The sequence below is a fragment of the Saimiri boliviensis genome, chromosome 10, assembly GCF_048565385.1.
Source record: "Saimiri boliviensis isolate mSaiBol1 chromosome 10, mSaiBol1.pri, whole genome shotgun sequence".
Lineage (NCBI taxonomy): Eukaryota > Metazoa > Chordata > Mammalia > Primates > Cebidae > Saimiri > Saimiri boliviensis.
Genome location: NC_133458.1, coordinates 13,947,263 through 13,969,661, shown reverse-complemented (window position 1 = coordinate 13,969,661; position 22,399 = coordinate 13,947,263). Strand labels below are relative to the sequence as shown.

The 22,399-nt window shown below is 37.6% G+C and overlaps 1 protein-coding gene across 1 annotated transcript; it reads left to right on the top strand.

The window, feature by feature from the left end:
• The first annotated feature begins 20,727 nt into the window (after window positions 1–20,727).
• Window positions 20,728–21,693, top strand: LOC101047895 (olfactory receptor 2A1/2A42). Its single transcript, XM_003929824.4, has one exon. It carries the CDS (start codon window positions 20,740–20,742, stop codon window positions 21,649–21,651), a length of 912 nt encoding a protein of 303 aa, XP_003929873.3. The 5' UTR covers window positions 20,728–20,739; the 3' UTR covers window positions 21,652–21,693.
• Window positions 21,694–22,399: the final 706 nt, after the last annotated feature.

The window sequence follows — 22,399 nt, the reverse complement described above, 5'->3', positions numbered from 1 at the left end:
TGATAATATCTTAGACAGTCTTGCTATTCACTCGGGGTGGCTGGCAAGATATTAAAGATATAAACTGTTAGGAAAGACATAGATTGTAATCTCAAACCTTTTGGAAGGCCAATTGGTTTTATTGGGGCAGATTAACGTTAGCACAGGAAGGAAATTAGAGACTTGTTAATATTAGCATAGGAAGGAAATTAGAGACTGATCAAAAGGCCTTATTCCACATTCATTTGTCTCCACTGTTTACTCATGTTAATTTTGTGCTGGGTGGTTTCTCCGGAGGACCAAAGGGGATTACCTGCTAATTGCATTTACTCTGGGACCCAGAACCAAAAGCTTCCATCAGTTGTAAAACCATTCTCTTAACAATGTTAATTATCCACAAGTGTGTTAACTTAGAATCTCTGTTATGAATAAAAGTGTGGACAGACCGAGGGTCTAGGTCCGTTGGTTGCATTTCACCCTCTGAAAGCAACCAGTGGCCATTCCCTAGTCCACCTGAAACACTATGGTGGGAGTGCATTCATTCATCCATCAATGAATGGGGGTCTACAGGTAAGACTTCCGCGGGACCCACGTCTCAAGACGGCAAATCTCATTTCACAAGAGGCAGGAAACTGCTAGGGGAAGCTACCTTGGAAAGGATTATTTCTTCCACTCCCGAGAGGAACTGAACTCAAAATTTTCCCATTTCACCAAAGAGATTAAGAGAACACTTCCAACAGTGGACTCGCACTGGTTGTTTTGTGTCCTAGAAACGTTCCCTTCAGGTAGGTTACAATAAGCGCCACTGGGGCACTTGGGACTCCCTCGTCTGCTCCCTGCCTCTCTAACCTTAGAGGGTCACTTGCAATCAGCTAATATTTCAGATCCTTTATTCCCATTTCTGCAGCCACAGAAGGAACCGAGATTACATCAGGGAGAGGTTGAGCTACAGAGGTTCACACCAGGAACTTATTCATTGTCACACTGGTCCTGCTTCCTGACAGGTTCACCTGAACCATTTGGAGATTGGGGAACAAGGGCAGTGTGGGTGTTCGTGAAATTCAAATAATGCCAAGTATTCCGGGATGGTAACGAGAGATGTTGTCTCAGAGGTGTACTCTGTGACTGTGTGTTTCTTCATTGTGCATCCTGCTGGGGTTGAGAACAGAAATAGAAAAAGACAATTGCTTTGTCTCTCCTTCCCCAAGGAGGCGGGCATTCAGGAGTTTCATGGCCCAGCCCCTCCAGAGAGCCCTGGGCTGCCAATAAGATTCAGCCCTTCAGAGAATAGTACCTCCTTTTGTGAGGATGCCCGTAGATTTTCAATCAGAAACAGAAGTGATGGTTCACAGAAACACCCAGAAACCTTCTGGAGTTTCATCGTTCTGAGATCCTTGAGTCCAAATGTGGGAGCTAACCAGGTTGCCTTTATTTACTTTGCCATGAATTCTCTCTAGATATGTTGTAGCTCCTAAGCTTTGGTTAACTCTCACTGTTACTGACACTTTTTATTAAGTATTGGCAAGAGAAGTAAATTATTTCTCTTAATGCTAAACCCATATGCTCATCATTCACATTATATATCAATGGTTCCAGGGGAAAAAGTAGATGCACATTTGATGTGTAAATTATGTAAAAGTGTTTAGGTCTCTTTCCTGGATTTCCCCTCTGGGGTCCCATTCCACACTCTCTCATGGAAGCCTGTCTTCCCCTCCTAAACTCCATCTCTCGCTATTCCTTTCCACTCAGTGTGAAAGCTGCTTTCCTCTCCTGGATTCCATCTTTCTGGATTCTCTCACTCAGCGTGAGAGTTAGCTGTTTCTTTCTCTCTCCTTCTCCTGTTTCTCTCTCTCTAAATAAATCACTTTCTAACAACAACAACAACAACAACAACAACAACAACAACAACAAACGTGCTTAGGACTTGGCTATATATGTTTCTTTGGTGGAGAAATATCTATGTGATAGAGATTTATTTGGGAAAGATGACACTCACAAAAGAAATCAGAAATTGCTGTTTTCTAGATTTTGATAAAATGTATGAACTAATTTTCCCAACCAAAGTATAGTACAATATATTATGGAAAGATGTTACATCTCAGGAAAATTAATACATATCAGCTGGTTTGTTTTTTTGTTTTTTTTTTTTTTTGAGACAGAGTTTCGCTCTTGTTACCCAGGCCGGAATGCAATGGCACGATCTCGGCTCACCGCAACCTCCGCCTCCTGGGTTCAGGCAATTCTCCTGCCTCAGCCTCCTGAGTAGCTGGGATTACAGGCACGCGCCACCATGCCCAGCTGATTTTTTGTATTTTTAGTAGAGACGGGGTTTCACCATGTTGACCAGGATGGTCTCGATCTTTCGACCTCGTGATCCACCCGCCTCGGCCTCCCAAAGTGCTGGGATTACAGGCTTGAGCCACCGCGCCCGGCCTCCATATCAGCTGTTTTATAAATTATGCATTTAATTGTTGTCAGTGCAGTCACAATACATGCTTATCTATGAGAATATATTTATTGCAATAGAATGTAAAGCCAAATGGATGCTAAATCTATGTCATATCTTTCATTAGGCATAGCACTAAAGAAGGCACCTGGAATTTACTAAATAAATTGGAATGAATATTAGATTTCTCATAGACTGGAGAAGTTTTTGTGGCACACATGGAAAGAGTACAGGAAAGGGACTGAGGTGTAGGCGGTGGGGTAACAAATTAGGAAGATGATGTCATCATTAATACTTTAAATATTCTTTTAGAGGATTGTTGTTTAATGTCTACTTTTTTATTTATTTTTGCTTTTCCTCTTAAAGCACATCTTCATAATGAAATCTTCACAAGCTCAGAACCATCAACTTGCTATACTATGTGCTTCTACAGTGCCCAGTTCACAAGAAGCACTAAAGAGTAGCATCAATTGTTATCAACCTTTAGCAGATTATTGAATAGACTGTAGTTACATGAAACACACTCAGTTCTTCATGGTCCATGATAGTTCTTATATCCAGAAAAATTACTTACATTATCAACTCTGACTCCATAACTTTGCAAAGTCTTTGCTTATAACTATGTAAGCAATAAGATAAATTAGTTTTCAATTCTCCCTTGTTACTTACAAGTAAACCACCCAGCAACCCAGCTGAGCTACAGATTAGCTGTAGGTGATTACTTTAGAGATTCCGCTTTATACATGCCCAAGACTTTAGAAAAGAACCTGTCAGATCATTAAACGTTAAGATTTGCTTATTAATATGCAGATTCCATAAAGTTATGTGTTTTGCTTATATATAAAGAAACAATTGCCTGCTTAGAGATTTACTTTAACATTTTAGTTTCCTTAACATTTATTAACCAGGTAATCTGCCATTTTTAAATTCTGAAATTGTGCATATATAAATTAATGTACATCTCTATGCCTGAAAGCTACATTTGGAATTAGAATGTGTGTGAAGGCAGCACAAAGCCACCCACTCCACTCCTTCCAACCCCCTAGAAATTTAATCTGTTTGGTTTCCTCTTGACTGTCTTTAATTAACATTAAGTATGTCACATAGGTATCAAATAAAATAAGAAAAAATAGATAAAAGAGAAGTAATTCAAAATTCAAGTGTTTAAACACTTTATGAATCCTCCCGTTGTTCTTGTCACATTTTTAAATTTTCATTTTAATATAGATTATTGAGAATGGAATTCTTCTGAATTGTAGTATCTTATTTCCTTTGGGAGGAAGGGGCTTAACTTGGCATAATTATATTAGACTATAATATAAAAGGAACCAAACTAAGGACATCAATACTTAGTTATTAATTCATTTACTTATCTATTTGTCATTTGAAAACTGCGTACTAATATACACAATTAAAGGGCTATAAAAATGAACATGCCTACGTCATTTCTTTAAAAGAAATCAAGACTGACTCAAACAGGACTACTGTTCTGAAAGAATACTTAAAATATCAGGTACCTTAGTTTCCTTCTTTTCCATCTGTCTTTCAGTTGGCTTCAAAAAATCATGGCTTTTACTGTGCTCCTTTTTTCCTTTATTTTCTTCTTGAGGGAAATGAAAAATTGAGAGAGAAAATTACTATTTTACAAGTGGGTGGGTGTGAACACATCTTTCACAGTCAAATATTTTTCTATGCCTTATGAGTTTAAAAAATAAATTTAGAAAGTTTGACAAACACAGACATTTTTTATTTTATTTTATGAGATGAGGCCTTGTTATGTTGTCCAGGCTGGCCTGGAACTCCTGGGCTCAAGCGATCCTCCTGCTTCAGCCTCCCAAGTAGCTGGAACTATAGTTGCATGTGACTGCACCTCGTGAGAAAGTTTTGCTATCAACCTAAAATCTAATTAAAGTCCTGTTCACATGTGAAGAATTTTAAATCTATCATTTGGATTATTTTTGTGTTAAGGTAGTAGATTGCCTATCAATAATGCTTACAAGAAAATAGATATCTGTTGCTGTTAGAAAGGAATCTGTTTCTTTCCCCAAGTCTAGCTTCAAAGAGGTTTCTTTGACCCAGAGTCTGGTCCTCACATTTTAGATCCAGCTTTCGGAATTTTGTTCAGGAACTGCATCCTACTATCCAAAAGTAAACGAGGAAAATGTGTAAGCCAAAATACCTAAATGTTCATTTATTTAAACTTCAACATGTGACTGCAAAATGAGCCAAGAACTTTGCTACTCAACACATTTATTCTTTATAGAAATAACTGTTCCAGAAGATAAATTATTACCTAACAGTTGATTATTGAATATGAATTCAGAGCAAGAGGGGCTAATTAAAGATTTTACTAGCTAGGGCTATTGATTACTGACTACCTAAACCATCTATTCAGACTGTAGACGCAGAACCACCAGGTGACTAGGATCCTAGTACAATTGGTTCTTTTTTTTCCTTACTCTGAATGTCATTAAGGATGCATTGCCCAGTGCTCCTGCTCTGGCCTGATGACTACACTCCATATTGGTTACCTGCCCTCTTTTCCCTGCAGTCTTTCACTGGACAGGTACGCCATACAACTGACTACACTCGCGCTCACTGAATGAATCACATTCTTCTGCCTTGCCTCCCAGAGATTTCATCAAAGCACCCTGAGTGGCCTGGAGGATCCTCAAACTCTCCACTCAAACGTTTCCTGACAGTGTCATGTTTCTCCTCTCTAGACTGTTATTGTCATCAGTTACATGTGGGTTTCACAAATTTATTTCTCAGAAGTCTGTCTCTTATATCCCCAAGGAATACTCTTTGATATCTCCATTAGTATTGACGACAATGAAACTAGGGACTGGCCAAAAACAGCACCTTTCCTCACTTTAATCTCAACAAAGTAGCTAAGCCTCAAGTTATTTTGTTCTTGCAATGGCACTGACAACTATCTGCACCAGAAGCCATGTTGAAGTTCATTAAGAAAACTGATCGAAGATCCAAGGTCGAAAAGACAAATTCATCAATTCAGCACACCACCAATTCACAGCCTAAGCATATTACTGCTAATTTGTTGACGCTGCCATTTGTCAAGTGCCACACTGAATTATCAATTTGTCAATAATTTCTTTCTATTGGTTACTTATAAAGTATATTGCAATTCTTCTTGCTGAAGTCAGCTACCTTTTTTTCAATTTAAATAATAATTTCTTGCATTTGGGATTTCAGGTTTAGTGATTGTTACAAATATGAAGGACTGAATTAACAGCAAGATGGAAGTATTTCTTTCTCAGTTTCATTCCAGGTTATGACCTTTTTATTTCCTTCATTCACAGATTTCTTATCTTGAAAACATCTAGAAAAGGAGGTCTGTACTAATAGTGCATGGGAATAGTGCTATTATTTTCACATACATTTCCATAGCCACCTAAAATACTCATGCTCCGAATTCCTGAAAGCATATGAAAACACACACACATTTACAGGTGCACACAGAGGCTAGACTACTAATACTGGACTCCTGATGAAACACAAATTTTCCTAAACCATATGGATTGTATTAGAAAAATTGTATGGTAAATTTAATATCTCTGTGAATAATTGCAATTAACTAGTTGTCAATTTGCCAAATGTTAGTCGGATTCTGTTTTCTAAGACAATAATATACATTTTAGATACATGTATAAATATATATAATGTACAAGTATATGTGTGTCTATATACTTAGGTGTAGGTATATATCTTATCATAAATATCATTATCTATAAATATATTTACTCTCTCCTTCCTTCTCCCTAACTCAAAACATTGCCATAAAAGTTGCTGTTTCACAATTTCCTTCTTGTTATGTCATATAAGGCATTCTCTAGCTTTTTGTTAGGGTTTAGATACTGATACTCATTCATGACTTAAGTGAATTAAATACTAATAATATCCTCATTTATAGAGGGGAAATTGAGGTTTAGAGACTTAATTTACTCAATGTCACAAAAATATCAAGTGGCAGAAACAGAACTGTAATGCAGTCAATTTACTCTAGATTAACTGAGAGCCATTCTTTTGGAAAGGGCCTATTGATATTTGTATCTTCAGTGGTTAGACCAGGCCAGTTTCATAGTAGTTACTCAATAAATGTTAACTAACTAAATAAATGAGTAATCATGTAGTCCACACTTCTATATTTTTAAAAAAGGATCTCCATAAAATATGTAATTAAATACAGTGGCATTAGGCATTTTATTGTCAATTTAATCACTTTTAGCTCCAGATATATTCAGTTTTTGCAAAAGTTTCTTCTGAGATGAATATTAATTACTACATCTCATTTGTCAGTGGCCACAGAGAAACTGTAAACATATCCAGAGAAGATATTGTGAGGTTAATATTTAAAAACTAGGATGATATATATTTATTCCTATTATATAGAACAAAGGTCATGGGGTCTTTCAGAAAGAGTGTGCCAAACTGCCAAACCCTATGGCTATAGTATGACACCAAAGTGATTATGCTGGCAGAGTAGCCATGGAGTGAGTGTTCTCCTCCTCTCTCTCGCAAAAGGGTAGAGTATTAAGCTCTGTAATTACTGAAAATGATACGGATGGCACTCTAGGAGTGGAAGTCAGTTCATGCACCACCTTAAATTGGTCCCCCATAGTGTCCTTGATATGTACAATGAGCACTGCCATCACTGACCTGTAGGACTATTCTTTACTCTTTGCCAGGTAGTGTAGACCAGTGCTTCTCACATGTCAATGTGCATATTAATCATTCAGGGATCTTGCAAAAATACAGCTTCCGATTCAACAGGTCTAAATGAAATAGGCAGAGATTTGCCTTTATTATCATCTCTCATACCTTGCTGATGCTGCAGATCCACAGACCACACTTTGAATATTAATGATATAGAGACTTACTGTTAAATCTATAGTTCCTAAGAAAAAGTGATGGCTAGGCACAGTGGCTCACATCAGTATTCTAGCAGTTTGGGAGACTGAGGCAGGAGGATTGCTTGAGCCCAGGAGTTTGAGACCAGCCTGGGCAACATAGTGAAACTCTGTACAAAAACCTTCAAACATAAAAAAAAAAATTAGCCAGGTGAGGTGGCACACGCCTGTGGTTCCAGCTGCTTCAAAAGCTGAGATGAAAAAATTGCTTGAGCCTAAGAGGTTGAGTTTGCAGTAAGCCATGGTTGTGCCACTGCACTCCAGCTTGGGTGACAGAGCAAGACCCTGTCTCAACGGGAAAAAAAAAAAAAAAAAAGAAAAGAAAAGAAAAAGTGGGAGAAAAACAAAAGAAGCGTTTGAATGCTGTTTCACAGGACTTCACAGATCTGGTATTTTCCCAGACCATACCCATGTTTCTTGCCTTCCTGATGTACTTTGATTAAAAACCCTGCTTCCATTTGATGTGCTGTTTTGGTTTTGTTTACTTTTTTACCTCTGTTTATTTTTTTTGTTTTTAACTTTTGTAATCCCGTTGGGTCAAGATAAGAAGTTCACTGTTAGGCACAGCCTGGTTTGGTCCTCAGATGGCTGGCTCAGAGCCAGGACATCTGCATTCTATGAAAGATTGAAAAAACAAAAAAGGCGTTTTTCCACCTTTTTTTTTTTTTTTTTTTGAGACAAAGTCTCACTCTGTCACCCAGGCTGGATTTCCTACTCTTTTACTCACATATTCACTCAACAATTTACTTCTGACAACAGATGTGTTGAGGTTTTCTTTCCCCACACACCTAGCAATCTGCAGTGGACACTGATTACATGCCTAAAAATCAATTCAGTTCTGACTCTATCTACTGGGAGACAATGTCAGATTCCTCAAGTCTGTTCCCCCAACCCAACACTTAAGATGGCAACTGCAAGCCTCAGGTTGCAACCTGTGCTTCTGATCAACTGGCTATACATTGGGATTCTCATGAACCCCCGCTTAGGTTCAATTAATTTGCTAAAGTGGCTCACAGAACTCAGGGAAACACTATTTACGTTTGACCATTTATTACAAAGGATATTACAAAGAATACAGATGAACATCTAAATGAGAGAGATGCATCTGGTGAGGTATGGGAGAAGGGGCATGGAGCTTCCATGTCCTCTCTAGGAACCTCCATGTGTTCAGCAATCCAGAAAGTCTGCAAACTCTGTTTGGTTTTCTGTAAAGCCTTCATTACACAGGCATGGTTGATCACATCATTGGCCATTAATAATCAACCCAAACTTCAGGCGCTCTCCGCTCCCCAGAGGCTGGGGTATAGGCTGAAAGTCTCCACCCACTAAGCATGCCTTTGTTTTTGTGGTAACCAGCCTCTATCCTAAAGTTATTTAGGAGTTCCTTGCCAGCAGTCATCTCATTAGCATACTGTCTAAGTCTATTTTGTGTTGCTATAATAGAATATCACAGACTGGGTTATTTATTAAAAATAGAAATTCATTTCTCAGAGTTCTGGAATCTAGGAAGTCCAATATCAAGGTGTCCGTGTCTGGAGAGGGCCTTCTTGCTGCATGGTGAAAGGTGAGAGGGTGAGAGAGGGACAAACTTGCTTTTGTAACTAACCCAATTTCCACATAACAAATCCACTCCTGAGACAACACCAATTATCCATTTGTGAAGTCAAAGCTTTCATGACCTAATCACCACTAAGAGGTCACACCTTTCAACACTGTTACACTGGAGATTAAGTTTCCAACTCATGAACTTTGGTGGGGGATACATTCAAACCATAGAACATACAAAAGGTACTCATCACTCTGGGGATTCCAAGAGTTTTAGAAACTGTACGCCAAGAAATGGGGACAAAGACCAAATATGTATTTCACAAAATTACAGGTTCCTTTCCCAATTTACCACTTACTCACTGCATGACCTTAGAGAAGTCACTTAATTCCTCTGGGCATTGGCTTCCCACATATAAAATAAAATGTTGCACTAGATGATTGTTAAGTTCCTTTTAGTTCTCAAATTCTATGCCATTTTATTAACTTCCTAGAATGTATGTTGTTTTTCTTTTATATAAGAGACAAAATTAAATGGAATTTTTGAGAATTGAATATAACAAACTCCTGAGCCTCAAAAATAGTAGGAATTCAAGAATAACCACAAAATTAATTTCTTATTTCAATATATTAATGCTGTAAGAACTATGAATGGCATAAAACTTGGAGAATAAAGCAAAAGACGTTTCACATTAACTGTCCTCTCTAAGGAAGTAAAAACAGTTTCATTACTCTATTTGAAAAAGATTAAGAATAACTTTTATTTACAAAGCTTCCCAGATCTGTACATGTGTGCTGGCATTGCACAAGTGATATAATAATATTAATTCCCGGCATTTGTTGAGTACTGTTGATTCCATATCAAACAATGTTTTACACATACGAATTCACATGTAATCTAATCTTTACAACAATTGCCAGAGGGAAGTATTAGTATTATAGGCAACTTATACATGAAAAAAAATCAAGGCATAGACATATTAAGTACTCCTCACACAGCTATTAGGTGGCACACAAGGACTTTTCTCTAGGTGTTCCAAAGGCCAAAGACCATGTCTATAACTATTATATTAAGTTATACCATTCTCCTTCAGCCTGGACCTGTGGTGTCTTTTCTATCCATAATTAACTAAAGCTTGAGAAAAACAAGCCTGAATTTTCAACTGGCCTGAAATTTCATCATAAGAAATGGGATAGTAATGCAGCTAATACATTTTAACACATATGAGAAAACCGAAAGGGTAATGCACAAATCCATGAGAAAAATGGACAAAAATATGTAAATACAGACAACAAAATAAACACAAGATACCAATAAATATGGCAATGTCTTCTATCTCAATCAGGAAATCTACTTTAAGATGAGATATTTCTTTTTACTCAACAGATTGTGAGGGGAAAAAGGTGTTACATGTGATGCTGATGACACACGTGGTTGGAGATATAAATAGGCACAAATTTTGGATTTAAAAATCACAATAGCAAAGACTTGGAACCAACCCAAATGCCCATCAATGATAGACTGGATGAAGAAAATGTGGCAAACATACACCATAGGAAAAGAACACAGATCAGACTTTTCTTTCTGTGTTATTTTCCTTCTTATAGTTTTGTGGTTTGTATATGTTTATTCTGACCATTTTTAGAAAAGGAAGCTGCTTCAACTCGGTATGTGATAAAACACATAATTTGAGGTGATGTGTTTCCTAAATTAGTTTGTTTGGCATCATAAAAATCTTATATTTAACTTGCTTTAGCTATGCAGCCAGAAAAAAGAATGAATTCATGTCCTTTGCAGGGACATGGATGAAGCTGGAAACCATCAGTTTCAGCAAACTAACACAAGTACAGAAAACAAAACACCGCATGTTCTCACTCATAAGTAGGAGTTGAACAGTGAGAACACATGGGGTCACAGGGAGGGGAACATCACACACCGGGGCCTGTTGGGAGGTAGGGGGCCAGAGGAGGGATAGCATTAGGAGAAATACCTAATGTAGATGATGGGTTCATGGGTGCAGCAAACCACCATGGCACGTGTATACCTATGCAACAAACCTGCACGTTCTGCACATGTACCCCAGAACTTACAAGTATAATTTTTTTAAGGAAAGGAAGAACTCCAAGAAAAAAAAAAAAACCTAAAATTCTTTACTCAACATTTAAAACATGCATACTAATTCTAAGAATCCATTTTACAGAAATACTTACACATGTAACTGCACAAAGAAATGGCTACATGGATTTTATACTAAACTGATTTCAAAAATTCAAAAGATCAAGTGTAAATTAATTTTGAAATTAGTAAACTATGAAAAATACGTAAAACAGCTATTAAATAGAACAAGCATTATATATAATAAGCTGAAATGAAAATAGCGCATCAAATATATAGCTAAATGAAGAAAGCAAGCAACATTTTTATAATGCATTCTCACTTGTGCATGGAAGTCTCCTAGCTATACATAAATTCATACACCTATATATGTGTATGTGAGTACACATGCATGCACATGTGTGTTTACATGTATCTGTATTTAATTTCACGATCTAGAATAATACACATTAAGTAGTCAACAGAATTTGCTTTAGGAAGACGAGGGAGCTATGAGAAATAAACACTTCTATGTTTTTTGATAATATTACAGGAAACATGTATTAGTGTCAGCATGTTCAAAAAGCATTTTCTCAAAAAACTTCTGGCCCCTTAAGATCTTAGAACAGTACACATCTCTCATATAGTTCAGTAAAAGCCAAAATTAAATTAAGCAATTATTAAAAGCAGTTTAGAATTTTGTTGGATTGTGCTAAATTGTATCAAAGTATTTCCTCAAAAATATCATTTTGTATTGCTTATATTATTATTCAATATTAGGCTACAATGTTTAAGGAAGTTAACCTATGTTACCAATTAAAATAATTTGAATGAAGCCGGGCGCGGTGGCTCAAGCCTGTAATCCCAGCGCTTTGGGAGGCTGAGGTGGGTGGATCACGTGGTCAAGAGATTGAGACCATCCTGGTCAACATGGTGAAACCCCGCCTGTACTAAAAATACAAAAAATTAGCTGGGCGTGGTGGTGCGTGCCTGTAATCCCAGCTACTCAGGAGGCTGAGGCAGGAGAATTGCCTGAACCCAGGAGGCAGAGGTTGTGGTGAGCCGAGATCGCGCCATTGTACTCCAGCCTGGGTAACAAGAGCGAAACTCCATCTCAAAAAAATAATAATAATAATAATAATTTGAATGAGAAACCAAATAGTACACAAAATAAACCATGATTTCTCAGACCCTAAGACAACTGCATGACATAAGCAAAAAGCCAATATTTCATGTCATAATTTGATGCTTTCTATAATATGAATTGATCTTAAGAGTTCCTAATACTTTAGTTTTAGAGTTATTAGCACTTCCTCATTCCTCTCGTTGCCATAATAATGTTAAGTAATGTATTATTTAGGATAAACGGCGACATGTACATTCCCAAATCACAGTGATTTAACAAAATAAAAGTTTACATCTTGCTCATGTAAAGTCCTATGCAGGTAGGAGAGATAGCCTTCCATGTAGTGACGCAGGGACCCAGGCACCTTCCATCACAGGGTCCCATCATTCTAAGGCCTTTTAGACTTTCATTTCCAGCCAGTGACAGGAAGGCCAAGCATGGAGGAGGTTCAGCCTGGCCCTATGGAGTCTTTTCTACCCATGATTAACTAAAGCTTGAGAAAAATGAGCTGAATTAACTGGCAGTTAAGTCCAGAGACAATCATGCATGGAAAGAAGACCCCACATCTATTAAGGAATATGTCTTACTTAAGGTGACACTAGCAGCTGAAACAAACCCTAAAAGTAAGTTCTTACAATTATTTATCTTTTGTTCCCTGTTTCTAAGGATTTCAAATGAACTTCTGCCCCTTAAACTCACAATTATTCATGAAATATAATTGAAAACACTAGCGTTTTCACTCTCCTCTCATTCCATTTCTGCCATGCCATCCTGAAGATACATTTACCTATGTCTTGGCTGTTTCTCCCAACATTGTTAGCTGCTCTTTTATAAAATATCTCTTATGGTAATTTACTCTGCAGGGTCGCTAAGTCCACCCATCTTATGTTAGCTTTTGTTTGTACTACTCTCAAATGAACTCTGTGGTCAAATTCCACAAGTACTTTAAGCATAGACGTTATAAATGTCCAGTAAAACCAATGCCCAATGCTAGCAGTCAAGTCAATGTTTCTCATTTCAGTTAATATTGGCTGTGTCATTTGTGTGTGCTGAGTTCTTTCCTATGTTTTTGTGTCATTTTTACTCGTTTTTGTGTCATTTTTACTCTCTTCAAGATAAAAGTTATCTCAGTTTAACAGAATATTGAAAATTTTGATTTATAGCTATTGATATGTATGTTCCTAAAGCGTTTTTCTAAGTTTTTGTTTGTGTGTCATTCCCAAATGTTATACTTACTTACTATTTTCTAATTTTTAAACCAATGTTCCTAAGGTGTTTGTTATAAAGAAATGAATTCCCTAAGGACATTCTTCACAGAGCTTTCTGTTTACTACTTGCTCCTGAAAAGCAGTTTCCTGATTTCTGCATACTCGTTTATCATGCAAACACGTGTGAGCATATTCGTTTCTATTAAGATCGGACTGTTCTGTGTTACTTTCCTTGGTATAACTTTATAATTTGTATATGTTTATTCTGACTATTTTTAGAAGTGAAACCTGCTTCAACTCGATATGTGATGAAATACGTACTTTGAGGTGATGTGTTTCCTAAATTAGTTTGTTTGGCATCATAAAAATCTCCTATTTAACTTGTTTTAACTCACATTTTTTGTTTTCTACCTTAAAATGACTTTTTATAATTGATGTTCATATGGTGATGAATATAGAAAAAAGTTCTAGAATTGTAGAGCTTTTTGTCTACAGTTTCACAGGCTTTTTGTCATTTATATCAGTTGCACTTTACCAGGGTGTGAAAAGAAAAGGAAAGAAGAAAAGATTCTAATGTTTATGGATGGCCTACTAGGCACTGGACTTTTCATGTGACCAGGAGCATTTCTGTGTGTCCCCAAAGCAATTCACTGTGGATATGTACAGTTGGAACACAGGTGAGCATGTTCTCACACCCTGATTACGTGTGCAAGATTTTCTTTGGGTTTACTCCATAACCCCAGCAGATCAAAGTTGACATTGTAATAAGCTCATTAGATTGTAAATTGCATAATTGCTTCAAATAAAATTCATAATCCTTCTATATCCAGTAGAAGAAAGAAATAGAAATAAACATGAGAATACCTTTGACTGGCAAATATCTCCACCCTCCAGAGAGAAGTGGTAGCTTCTAGTGAAGCCACCTTGGAGAGGGTCGTGTCTCTTCCTGAGGTGTGCTCCAAATCCAGCACTCTCCCCTTTCAGAATAAAGATTAGAGAATAATTCTAAGACATGATCTACGGTGGTGGTTTGTGCCCTAGGAGACCCTCCCTTCAGGTAGGCTCTAATAAGCCCCACTGGGACACCTTGGCCCTTCCGTGGACTCCCCAATCTGCTCTGTGCCTCCCTCACCAGCTCCCCAAAGCATGTCTGCACCTCAGAGGGTCACTTGGAATTGGTTAACTTTTCAGGGTCCTTTCTTCCCACTTCTGCTGCAATACAAGTAACCCAGATTACATTAGGAAGAGGCTGAGCTACAGAGGTGCCCGCCAGGAGCTTATTCATTGTCACACTGGTCCTGCTTCCTGACAGGCTCACTTGAACCATCTGGAGACTACAGAACAAGGGCAGTGCTGGGATTCATGAAATCCAAGCATTCCGGGACTGTCATGAGAGATGTTGTCTCAGAGGTGTGCTCTGTGGCTATCTGTGTTTCTTAATTGTTCATCCCGCTGGGGTTGAGAACAGAAATAGAAAAAGACAATTGCCTTGTTCCTCCTTCCCCAAGGAGGTGGGCATGAAGGAGGTTTCATGGCCCAGTTCCTCCAGTGATCCCTCAGCTGTTAACCAGGTTGAGCCCATCAGAGAATAACATCACCTTTTCTGAGGGTTCTGATACATTTTCAATCAGAAATAGAAGCAAAGATTCTGCAGCTCCCACAGAAACTCCCAGGAACCTTCAGGTGCTTCCTACTTCTGAGATCCTTGAGTCCAAATGTGGGAGCTAACCAGGTTGCCTTTGCTTACTTTACCATGAATTCCTCCTAGACATGTTTTAGCTCCTAGTCTTGGTTAACTCACATCTACTACAAACGTTGGTAAGGAAATTCACTCCTCTCTAAATATGTGCTGATTATTTTTCTGCTATGGGGATAGTTTGAGGAAAACTTACATGCTAACTTCTTTGACTATATCACAAATAATGTAAGTAAATAATTAAGCTAGTTTTGTTTTATATGATGGAGAAGTAACTGCATGAAAGCAACAAAGTTATAAACATCGATGTTAAATTTAAATACATTAAGAATACATCATCCATAAAATTAACAGGTTGACTGACACTGCTATAATCAAGACTACAAAATCAGCTTTAGAGGATCATGGACAATACAGTAAATGGTTTTAAGGATTATTGTGAACCATGAAGAGGCAATGCTTGGCAGGTTCATACAATCACAGGCTACCCAAGAAATTGTTAAAGACTAATAATAATTGATCTCAGCTATTGAGTGTTCACTGCATACCAGGAATATGTTCAATGTATTACACATATCATCTCAATTATTCTTCATAACAGTCTCATAAAATAGGTACTATCACTTTTCTCCTTTAAACAAACAAACAAAAAAAAAAAAACAGGAAACAAACCTGGAGAGGTTAAGATACATACTCAAGGTCATATAACTAATAAATGTGCATCTGACCACTGAGCCCATGGCTCTTTAATTGCTCTTTATAGTTTCTTTCATTGTTTACTCTGCCTGAGAACGTGACTCACAGCAGAATGTGGAGGGCTCATTAATGTTTTGCTTCTTCATATTTAATCAAATTGATATCTAGTTAGTCAATAAATAATTATTGAACGCCTACCATGCACAATATATGGTCAAATGTATTTAACCTTTTAAATCACTTACTAGATCAATAAGTCAAATGAATGATTGAATGCTTTTTGAATGAATTTTTTGTTGTTGTTTTATTTTTGTTCTTGTTGTTTTACCATCCTTGGACTGAATCTGGAATTTCTGGCTTTCTTAAATCTTGCCAAATATAATCTGTATACTCGAAAGACATTTCTATTTCTCCACCCACCCCCATAGTTTCTTTCATTATACACGATACAAAGAAAATTTTACTGAAACTCAAATGGATAAAATTCATCAAAGGATTGGAAAAAGTGAAAGAGACTAAAAACAAAATTAAATATAACCCAGTTGCAAACATAACATTCAGGCATTGTGTATGCTTGAAATGATATATATGTAACAGTTAGCCATTTAAAAATTTAGCACACTATTTGATGACTAACAAATTATCCAACATCTCCATGATTTCTAAGTAAATATGTAAGACTGAAATCATTTCTTTGCACATGACCAAACCTGTCTACTTCAAAAAGCAAAACTTAAGATCCGATGAGCTGACAAACTCCTAATGAGTCACATCACATTCTTAAAATGAAACCTATTTTTAAATCCTCAGGTCAAATAAAGTATTAGATGGTTTACTTCCAAGTAATAAGAATATTTGAGGCTGGGTGGAGTGGCTCATGTCTATAATCCCAGCACTTTGGGAGGCTGAGATAGGAGGATTGCTTGAGGGCAGTAATTTGAGACCAGGTCAACATAGTGAGACCCTATCTGTGAAAAAAGTTTTTTAAAAAAGGTAGCCAGACATGGTGCAGCACACCTGTAATCCCAGCTACTGGGGAGGTTAGGTGGGAGAATCACCAGTTCCTGGGAAGGCTGAGGTCACAATGAACCACGATTGCGCCACTACACTCCAGCCTAGGTGACAGAACAAGACTGTCTCAAATATATATTTTAAAAAAAAGAGGGTTATGAGTGTTATTAGTTGTAACAAATATTCTTTTTTCTTTTTCTTTTTCTTTTTGAGACAGGGTCTCACTCTATTTCCCAGGCCGAAGTGCAATGGCTCTATCATAGCTCACTGCAACCTCAAACTCCCTCCTGCCTCAGCCTCCCAAGGAACTAGAACTACAAGCATGTGTCACCATGCCCAGCTACTGTTTGTTTGTTTTCATTTTTGTTTTACTTTTTATTTAGAGACAGAGTTTTACCCTGTTGCCCAGGCTGGTATTAAACTACTGGCTTCAAGCAATCCTCCTGCCTCAGCCTCCCAAAGGGCTGGGATTATAGGCATAAGCCACTGCATCCAGCCTCAAATATTTCTGATTATTGGAAGTAAACCATCTGAAATTTTATTTGACTTGAAGATTTAAAAATAGCTTTCATTTTAACAATGTTGTGTGACTCATTAGGAGTTTGTCAGCTCATCAGATCTTAAGTTTTACTTTTTGAAGTAGACAGGTTTGGTCAGGTGTAAAGAACTGGTTTCAGTCTTAACATATTTACTTAGAAACCATGGAGATGTCCGTTAATTTGTTAGTCACTAAATAACTTGCCAATTTTTTTAATGGTTAACATATATATATATATCTCTCACTTAAAGCAAGCTTGTCCAACCTGCAGCCCATAGGACAGTTTTGAATGTGGCCCAACACAAATTCAAAAACTTTCTTAAAACATTACGTGATTTTTTTTTTAAGCTTGTCAGCCACTGTTAGTGGATTTTATGTGAGGCCCAAGACAATTATTGAGGCCAGGAGTTGGAGAGTAGCCTGGGCAACATAGGAACTACAGGCATGTACCACCATGCCTTCTTTCAGTGTGGCCCAGGGAAGCCAAAAGATTTGAGAGTATACACAATGCCTGAGTGTTATATTTGCAACGGGGTTTATATAGATCTAGATACACATATATATATATATATACATATATATATTTTTAGTCTCTCCTTTCACTTTTATCAACCCTTTGGTAAATTTAATCCATTTCAGTTTAAGGAAGATGTTCTTTGTATCAAGCATTCCAGATTTAGTCCAAGAATGGTTACAAAAAAAAAAAAAAACTACTATGCATTCATTTATTCATTTGCATTTATTAATTTGTTCACACAATAAATATTTACTGTCAGAATTACAAACGTAAGAGAACCTTTTCCTTGTTCACAAGAAGTGTGTTGACAACTCAGGCCTGCAAAAGAAATCATAGTTTCAACCCATGTGGCAACTGTCCTTAAAGAATCTGAATGTCTTCAGTAAGCTCTCCTTTCTTCTTGACTTTCCATTTGCCTTTCAAAGAAATTCATACTTGTGCATAGCAGATTTTTTTTCCTTTGTATAATCATTTGGGAAGTTACAAAAGGAAGTAATGAAGGACTGAGTAAAGAAATTAAGAATTTCATTAGATGTAGACTGTGTACAGTGGTTCATGCCTACAGTCCCAGCACTTTGGGAGGCCGAGGTGGGAGGCACACTTGAACCCAAGAGTTTGAGACCATAATACATTGGGCAACATAATACACTGGGCAACATAATACATTGTCTCTACAAGAAATATTTATTCAAAAAAAATTAGCTAGGTATGGTGGTATGCACCATAATCCCAGCTTCTTGGGAGGCTGAGCTGGGAGGATTGCTTGGGTCTGAGATGTCAAAACTACAGTGAGCTGTAATCACACTACTGCATTCCAGGGTAAGTAACAGAGGAGATCTTGTCTCAAAAATAAATAAATAAATAAATATTTTTATAAGATGTACATTCAAATGCACAACCAAATATTTTCATATCCTTTGAATGTTTTCCAACTAAATTTAGATGGTTGGCTTATCAGAGTATTTTTTTATGGAATCCTGGAAAAAAATATATAAGCCTTGGTCATGTGTTATGACGTTGCAATATTCAATATAATTTGTGTCTTGCTGATAATAATCAACAATTTATTCATAATGCTTATTAGTATACCATCATTTGTTACCACTGGAAAAGGATCCAGTGGTGACATTCTTCAAGGTTCCAATTAGATGATTTTTAACTTTCTTTTTATTTTTTAACTTTTAAGTTCAGGCATACAAAAGCAGATTTATTACATATGTAAACGTGTGTCTTGGAGTTTGTTATACAGACTATCTCACCACCCAGACATTAAGCCTAGTACCCATTAGTTATTTTTCCTGATCCTCTCCCTCCTCCCACCATTCATCCTCTGATAGACCCCATGTGTGTTATGCCCCGTATGTGTTCTCATCATTTAACTCATGCTCATATGTGAGAAGATTAAGTATTTGGTTTTCTGTTCCTGCATTAGTTTGCTAAGGATAATGGTCTCCAGCTGCATCCATGTCCAGAAAAGAACAAGATCTCATTCTTTTTCATGGCTGCATAGTATTCCATGTTGTAAATGTACCACATTTTCTTTATCCAGTCTATCATTGATGGGCATTTAAGTTGATTCCATGTCTTTGCTCCAATGACAGCTGGACCAGGGTCTCATCAAAAACAGCACCTTTCTTTACATGAATCCCAGAGAATATTTTTCTTTACAGATAAGCAGATACAGGTTCAATGGCTTAGCCTCAGTTTATTGCTGCGTAGCATTGGCACTAAGACAAACATTTGCTCTTGCAAAATACTGGATTTCTACATGGTACATTGAGGAGAATGTTACTTAGGACTTAATGACAGAAACCCAAATATTATTTGGCACATCACCAATTCACAAAATACCAATTACCTGACTGACAGTTTATTGCCATAATAATATGTAAAATAATGAAGTCACTAAATTAGCTCTTTGCAAAAACATGTTTTAGTTAGCCATGTGTAAAGTATTTAGCAATTCTTATGTTGCAGAAGCACAGTTAATTTTTTATGAATGGTCATTTCTGGTGTATTTTGAAAGATACTTTAATTTTTCCCCATAGTTTGTTTCATTCTACATAGTGCAAAGAACATCTTACTTAAACTCAAATGAATTAAATTTACCAAATGCTTTGCAAAAGTGAAAGGAGAGACTAAAAAAGAAATTAAATATAACCCATTGGCAAACGTAACATTCAGGCATTGTGAATGCTTTAAACGATATGTATGTACAAACTAGCCCTGAAAAATCTAATTTCTACATATTGTGTGAGTTGTTATTCAAAACCAGTTTTTGGTAAATCAGTAACTGTGAATCAATCAGTAGATTAACCGCCAAATCGTCAATTTTTAGTTCCTGTTTATGACCCATTGTAAAAGAAAGATTGCAATTAGAATCCATTTGTAGCACATCCATTAGTTTCTTCTTAGGAACCCAAACAATCACAATGCCATTAAAGTTGCTTTTTATCTTTCTGCTTCTTCTGTTATTATATAAACTGCTCCAGCATGCAAAGGTTGATTTCAGATGCTGAAAGCAAAACAGATCATATTTCTACTGAGAAACTGGGATTACATCATCTTTTTTTCTAGGACTACTCTCATTCCTATATTGGGAGTTCTTCTATTACTGATTATTTCTAAACATCAGGAATTCTTGTAGGAATTTTTATATATGCAGCTTCAAAACAATCCTTATTAGATGGTCATTTTACTTCCACTTTTGGTATGACATTCTTTCTTCCCATGATGTGTTAATAGCTCTATGTATCCTGTCACTGTTGACACAATCCCTTCTGTAACATTGGATATTTACAATCAGTGATTAACTTAATGTGTAGCTAAGTATTGATGTTAAAAGTTTATCTTTTAAAAATGACTAAATTCATAAAATAATGTCTAGGTGTTTCTTGACAATCTGGTCCTAAGAGACCTATTTCTTTTTCACAGAAATAGGGGAAAATCAGACAATGGTCACAGAGTTCCTCCTGCTGGGATTTCCCCTCAGCCCACAGATTCAGATGCTCCTCTTTGGGCTCTTCTCCCTGTTCTATATCTTTGCCCTACTGGGGAACGGGGCCATCCTGGGGCTCATCTCACTGGACTCCAGACTGCACACCCCCATGTACTTCTTCCTCTCACACCTGGCCATCGTCGACATCGCCTACGCCTGCAACACGGTGCCCCAGATGCTGGTGAACCTCCTGCTTCCAGCCAAGCCCATCTCCTTTGCTGGCTGCATGACGCAGATGTTTCTGTTTTTGAGTTTTGCACAGACAGAATGTCTCCACCTGGTGGTAATGTCCTGTGATCGGTACGTGGCCATCTGCCACCCTCTCCGATATTCTGCCATCATGACCTGGAGAGTCTGCATCACCCTGACTGTCACTTCCTGGGTGTGTGGCTCCCTCCTGGCTCTGGTCCATGTGAGCCTCATCCTAAGACTGCCCTTTTGTGGGCCTCATGAAATCAACCACTTCTGTGAAATCCTGTCTGTCCTCAGGCTGGCCTGTGCTGACACCTGGCTCAACCAGGTGGCCATCTTTTCTGCTTCCGTGTTCATCTTGGTGGGGCCACTTTGCCTGGTACTGGTCTCCTACTCACACATCCTGGCGGCCATCCTGAGGATCCAGTCTGGGGAGGGCCGCAGAAAGGCCTTCTCCACCTGCTCCTCCCACCTCTGCGTGGTGGGACTTTTCTTTGGCAGTGCCATTGTCATGTACATGGCCCCCAAGTCCCGCCATCCTGAGGAGCAGCAGAAGGTCCTTTTTCTATTTTACAGTTTTTTCAACCCGATGCTGAACCCCCTGATCTACAGCATTAGGAATGCAGAGGTCAAGGGTGCCCTGAGGAGAGCATTGTGCAAGGAAAGTCATTCCTAACAGGTGTTAAATTTGAATCTCCAGCCTTAGTCATCTCCTGGAATCATGGTACCAAATACCATCTACATTCACTACTCTCTTTATATCTGAGACTGAATGAACCAACAGATTCTGCAAAGCATTCCTTTTTCCTGCTTGGGAAGTATTTAGTTTTTAACGCATTTGTTATACTTAACATTTTTTAATTTAACTACTTATTAAGTTGAGAATGCTGGGAAAAAAATTATTTTGTACACTCTAGAATCCAGAAATTTAAAAGTCACTCTACCTCTGACTTACTCAGGTATGCTCAGTAGTAGTAGAACAGCAGTTGTTACCAATATAGTCATATCTATAAAAAGTTTTTAAAAAAATACAACCAGAGGCAGAGATTCCCGATCCCATTGATACCTCCATCCACTTTCATCCACATTTGGATATTTCCCCTCAATTGCACTTCCTCTCTTATAAGTAGTAAATGTACCTAAATGCCTAGTTCGGCTTGGAGAAAAATTGATTTTTATAATATCCTACGAACTATGTGACAATTTCTTTTTTGGGGGCGGGGGGGGACGGAGTCTTACTCTGTCACCCCAGCTGGAGTACCGTGGCGAGATCTCGGCTCACTGCAACCTCCACCTCCTGGGTTCAAGTGATTCTCCTCCCTCAGCCTCCGAAGTAGCTGGCATTACAGGTGTTCACCACTATGCCCAACTAATTTTTTTGTATTTTTAGTAGAGATGGGGTTTCACAGGTCTGACAATTTCTT